Raw genomic sequence first — 6,234 nt, forward strand, 5'->3', positions numbered from 1 at the left:
CATACATTTTTCCATCTACATTTGGTGGAGGGGAGTGACTTATATGTAGGTAGAAAAATGTATGCGTGGAGACAGTATGTTCCGCCCCCCCTTCGGGGGGGCATCACCTCGTTAAAAATAACCCTACCCACCCTATGTCAGAGGTGTGGAGTGAATCTCGCTTCACGTGGAAAGTTGCAAACCCATGTGGAACAATACAACGGCAGAAGTATATACGTGGAGACAGTATGTTCCGCATGACAGATTTTCTAACACTAAAAGTTGTCAACTTTAACAATTAATATCTCGCTTCGCAGGGCAGAGCGACGATTTTGTCTGAGAAAAAAGTTGTTCCTCGTTAAAAAACGCATCGATTGAGACCAATTTGATTGATTTTGGAGGTGGAGCAGCTATACTGAAGAAGAAAGAAGAAAAACCATATATTTATTATTTGTATCCTTTCTCAGCCTGTATCTGCGAAACTATTTGAGTCCGGCCCTTATATATATATATATATATTGTATATATATGAAATGACTCGGAAAGACATCCCCAACAACATATTTAAAAATAAAGCAAATCGGAGAGGAGGCCCCTTTTATGCATAATTACCGAAATATTTTCCATACACAATGTATGATCGCGAAATCGTTTATACGTAAAGATAGAAAATGATGTATACTCGTATGATAAAAAGGATCTTTCATTGTTTTAAAATGAGAGTTTTAGCTTATTGTTTACTTTTGCTACAGTAGTTAAAAATCAGTTGTGGGTAAATATTAACTTTATGCAGCTCGAAAGAATTACAACTCGGATTCTCGCTTCTAGTTCCTCGCGCGAGCATATGTAACACTTACATCATATATTATATTTCAAGTAAATACGGTACTTACGTTTGGGACCGAGGCAGTATTGTTGAGTGTTAATCCATATTGCGGATAACGTCGGAAACTTGTCATCCGAGGGAAAATAAACGTGATACACTAAAGATCTGCCTTGTTTAACAGCTTGAATGGACTCGTTTATAGAACGTGCCAATTCCAATCGAAATATCCCTTTCTGGAACACAATGATAATTAAGCTATTGCTAATAAGTGGTTAAATAGCTAAGGATTCTAGATGTAATTAACAAGTAAAGTAAAAGATGAGTTTTGTGAGCATATCGCGTTATGCAGTGCATAAGTTAACATTATAATCTTTACTAGGAAGGTACAATATACAGGGTGGACCATTTTAACCTTTAATGGAGAATAACTCGACCGGTAAGCGAAATAATAAAAAATGTTTAAGACAAAAGTTGTTTGGTTTCGAGGGGGCCATAAGATGGTACCATTGGTTTGACCTTGAAGAATTATTTGAAGGTCACATAAAGGTCACAATTTTGTTAAACGGCATTCCCTATTTTTTATTACATATTCTTGTAGCTGACCTCGAGAGTTTTCCAAAACGCTATAATAAAGTATTTTTATTAAGAACTTTTTGAATTATTAAGGTTTGAAAGTTCCAATATTTTGACATAAATTACAAAATATTTTGTAAAATATTCATTTTTTTATCGTCTTACCTTAATACTTTTTTGAACAGGATAATGAGACAAATCAACCGGTGTAAAGAAAACACAAAATTGTTCAAAAAAATTTTTTTTATTATACTTGTTACAAAATTATGTGTTTTCTTTACACCGGTTGATTTGTATCAATATTCTGTTAAAAAAAGTATTAAGTTAAGATGATAAAAAATGAATATTTTACAAGATCAATTTTGAAGAGGTGGATCGCCAGTAAATAAAAAACCAATTTCAAGAATTAAATCGACAATAACTGGCAAATATATTTTAATTAATTACACGACGTTTCGGCCAGTAATACTGGTCCTTCTCAAGTGTTGACCCAAGTGTGACAGCAAATCTGCAAGGTTTAGAGCGCAGGTGCAGAAATCGAGTACGCGAGATATACTTATACAGTGGTGTTACTTACGGGTGACATGTCGAAGTATGCAATTTTGTGCATGGTCGAATAAAATCACTATATTAATATGTATAACGTTGGTTAAAAACTAATAAAAGCGTCAGGTATTATAAACGGCTGGTAAGATAATGACGGTGTTAAATTTCGAAGAGAGAACGACATTTGTCGGGACGTAAAACACAACACGTGGGGGGGACAGGTAAATAAATTATATAAATAAGAAAACAATATAGGATAGAGATTAAGTCGTGCGTACAATCTTATCATAAATAGCGCTTAAATTGTCGGTGTCTTGTTGAAGGTTGATCGTATAATCATGGGACTTCTTTATATAGAACATCTTGGCTATTTCGCGTTTTTTAAAATGTGGTTCTTTGTGTAAGATTAACGGGTTGGACCAGTCGAATTCATGTCCAGCAAGGTTGCGATGCTTGCTGACAACTGAGTGGTTGTCAACAGGCTTTTTAATGTCGTTGCGATGTTCGTTAATGCGCGTTACAATGTGTCTTTTAGTTTGGCCGATATATATTGCATCACAATCAACACAATTAAGTTGGTAGACCAATTCAGTACGGTTTGGATCAGCAATTCTATCCTTCCCTTTCCTTATCAACAAATCTAATTTTTTAGAGGCTGAAAAACGCGTCTCAATGTGTTGGTTGTGTAAAATTTTCTTGATTACGTCGCTAACATTCCCGATATATGGGATGGTGATGCTGTTTGTAAAATCTCGATTGGATCACACTTGGGTCAACACTTGAGAAGGACCAGTATTACTGGCCGAAACGTCGTGTAATTAATTAAAATATATTTGCCAGTTATTGTCGATTTAATTCTTGAAATTGGTATTTTACAAGATATTTTGTAATTTATGTCATAATATTGGAACTTTCAAACCTTAATAACTCAAAAGGTTCTTAATAAAAGAATACTTTATTATAGCGTTTTGGAAAGCTCTCGAGGTCAGCTACAAGAATATGTAATAAAAATAGGGCATGCCATTTAAAAAAATTGGTGTGACCTTTATGTGACCTTCAAATAATTCTTCAAGGTCAAACCAATGGTACCATTTTATGACCCCATCGAAACCAAACAACTTTTGTCTGAAACATTTTTTATTATTTCGCTTACCGGTCGAGTTATTCTCCATTAAAGGTTAAAATGGTCCACCCTGTATACATATGTATGTAGTTATTAATTGGATGTTTTGATTCTGCCTTCGACCAATATGGATGATGCGGTGACAGTCAAGTCCGTTTACATATTAAAATATTTCTATTTATTAATGAATAAAATTAACAATTGACAACTCAGATAAAGTATAATAAAAAATATAGCTCTTAAATTAATTCCTGATAATATATCTGAAACTACGAGAATTATATTTTCTATTTTGTCTTATTAATGTCTAGATATTAAAAAAGCTTAGAGATATTAAAACTTATTCCATATATCTCAATATAATACAGAAAACAGATCGTGTTGCAACAGAACGTTTTTTAATTGTACTTTGATTATTTAAATCTATACTCCTCTTAAAACTAAATTCAGTGTTATTTCTTTACAGCATTAATTATAAAGACCATTACTAATTACAAAAACTAACGATTCTGATTAGCTAAATTTTATTTTAAGGTTTCAGTTCAATGTGCTAAAATCATTAGAAATCACCCGCATTCTTAATAATACTATATTAAAAGGTTTACTTACTATCGAATCAGCGGTAGCGTTTAAGGCTACTTTTAAATAAATTTCCTCATTTTCTGGTGGGCATTTTGGTGGTAGAATTTCGATCCGTCCGAATATCTTGCGTGTGTCGGGATCGATCGTGTATGTGAGGTATTCCGAACACGAAGTTGTACTATGTACCATGGTATAAAACAGGTGCGGCAGTAACACGAATAAGATACAAATCTTAACCATCTTGTGAGGCTCCGTTAAAAAGCTAATAAAAATTCACATTTCCTAAATCCTTTGGAAATCACAATGTTTACGAATTCTTCTTAATCTATTATAATAAAATTTCAAAGAAATTGCTATTGATCAAAGTGTGATTAACGTTAGATTTATCGATTCTTTCCGTCTAGAATATAAGTTCATAGGCAATTGCCAAAAAACTAAAAAAAATAATTTTTTATAAAATAAAATTTAGAAATACTATAAATCTACCGTGATCTGTGCGATTATATGCTTGATGTATACATAGGTATTCATATTCATTTGTATTTATATACTTTTGTATATTAAATTTTGTTGTAACAATATGGAAGCATAAAAAGAAGTCTATTCGTTTAAATAAAAGTTATAGGTTATTTATACACGTGCTTGTTCAAGGAAATAAATTTTTCGTTAGACTTTTAAATCTAGTTTGAATGATACCATATTGTTCTCAGATTTAGTCTAAATAGTAAAACACTTGTACACAAAAGCCATATAATTTGTATATAACATAAATATTCCCATGGACTGTGACAGCTTTAAGTGCAAGAGGTGCTTTATGCTCTGTATCACAAGGAGATAATTACACTTTTGTAACTTTAGTCACTTTTCAGTTGGTGTGAACATTTCTCTTCCAACACACAATAACGTTATTTCTGAACAATCAGCTTCGTGCAGAAATATCTTTATGCGAAATAGTTCCAAAGAAAAGATTTTACTGCGCAGATCCACATTGAGGCTCAAACGAAACAGCGGATGCTTAAAATCGTAAATGAGCGATGACACTAACGAGCGATACAGCAAATATACAGTCAGTAGCAAGTGTATATTTTGTATGTATGTACTAAACAGACAAAACTAAAAATTTTAATGACGTACGTGTTTAGGAGGAATCACTTTAATCACTCATTGCTTCAGTCGATTACATTTAAAAGGAGCACTATTCCGTACAGAAACCAGACATCTGCCGTGAATCTTTCACACTCGCTATGAGTAAATATTCTCTTTTCACTTCGATTATTCAACAGTTGTAAAACCGGTTATGACGAGTACATTCATCGTTTTATTTCGAATTTCTCAGTTGTGAGAATCGACGGGATTCTCATGTATAATTGTCCGCTTTTGCTTTGTTATTCCACCTTATTATATCTTTTTACTGTCATAATAATTAACAATATTATCTTTTATTTTTTACTTTTTTGAAGAAACTACATTTTCTTATCAATAGTTACATTGTGCTTTAAGTGTTTTGAATTATATACTTCAATATATTCTCTTTCACTATTATACTTTTATTTATTTATTTATTTATATTTATTATTTTCTGAAACATTTCTTTCAGATACTCTTGCGAAATAATCTAAAGTATTCTTCTTACAGTTCCATGAAATTACAGTGAAATTCAATGCTACGGAAACTGGTTCCAGAATGCTAATTGGTGAATCTCGATATTGCTGCACCTTCACTGTATCTTTATAAGACTAAAATTAGAAACACACGGAACTACTTAAGCAGTAAAACTTAAGAATTCCGAATTTCAATTAATTGGAATTTGTAGCATTGCTTAGGTTACAAAATTGCTGCTTACGTTCTTGACTTTCATTGGTCATTACTTTAAGTTAAAGTTTTGCTGCTGAAGTTTTATCGCGTGTTCGGACCTTAACCAGCTCTCTATTTCGAAACATTTCGAAACATCTGTTAGTTTTCATGTATATACCGCATATACAACCGCATTGAAGATGAGATATACTTATTACTTAAGTATTCTATTTTAGTATCAAGATAGACACATTACAATAAGAAAAATAAGTGTAAACAGTCAAAAGTACCTCGTAACTGTTTAATCCTCACGTGTAAACTATTTGTATCAGCGATAAATTTTTTAAATGCAAAGTTACATATCTACTAAATACCTTTATTACTGAACATTGCATTAACTCTCTACTGGATAACCCTTGAAGTGGGGTCAAGTCTTATTTATGTCCGAAACAAGATCAGTGCAGATAGCAGGAGCTCTTCTTTCTGCGAAATAGATTCGAAAAAGAGATTTAATTACACAGATCCACATTGAGACGCAAACGAAATAGCGGATGGTTTAATTCATACTACTAAACAAAGAATATGAGATATTTGTAACCAGCGACGTAGCATATAGAGCGTTAATAGCGTATACATATACATATGTATACGCATACATATACAGGTCCATTTTAATCGACAATCGGAAATATTTCGTCAGGTAAGCCAGATGGAGAAAAATGTTTCAGACAAAAGTTGTATGGTTTCGAGGGGGCCATAAGACGGTACCATTGGTTTGACCTTGAAGAATTATTTGAAGGTCACATAAAGG

The 6,234-nt window shown here is 32.6% G+C and overlaps 1 protein-coding gene across 1 annotated transcript; it reads right to left on the reverse strand.

Moving 5' to 3' along the window:
* Positions 1 to 553: 553 nt before the first annotated feature.
* LOC105571190 lies at positions 554 to 6,082 on the reverse strand. Its single transcript, XM_012028664.1, has 3 exons — positions 4,764 to 6,082; positions 3,657 to 3,891; positions 554 to 1,038 (listed from the first exon to the last, which is right to left on the reverse strand). The coding sequence occupies exons 2-3, from the start codon at positions 3,867 to 3,869 to the stop codon at positions 838 to 840; spliced, it is 414 nt and encodes a 137-aa protein (XP_011884054.1). The 5' UTR covers positions 3,870 to 3,891; positions 4,764 to 6,082; the 3' UTR covers positions 554 to 837.
* Between the last annotated feature and the right edge of the window lie 152 nt (positions 6,083 to 6,234).

This window comes from Vollenhovia emeryi, unplaced genomic scaffold, assembly GCF_000949405.1.
Source record: "Vollenhovia emeryi isolate VEMERY1.0 unplaced genomic scaffold, V.emery_V1.0 DF941056.1, whole genome shotgun sequence".
NCBI lineage: Eukaryota > Metazoa > Arthropoda > Insecta > Hymenoptera > Formicidae > Vollenhovia > Vollenhovia emeryi.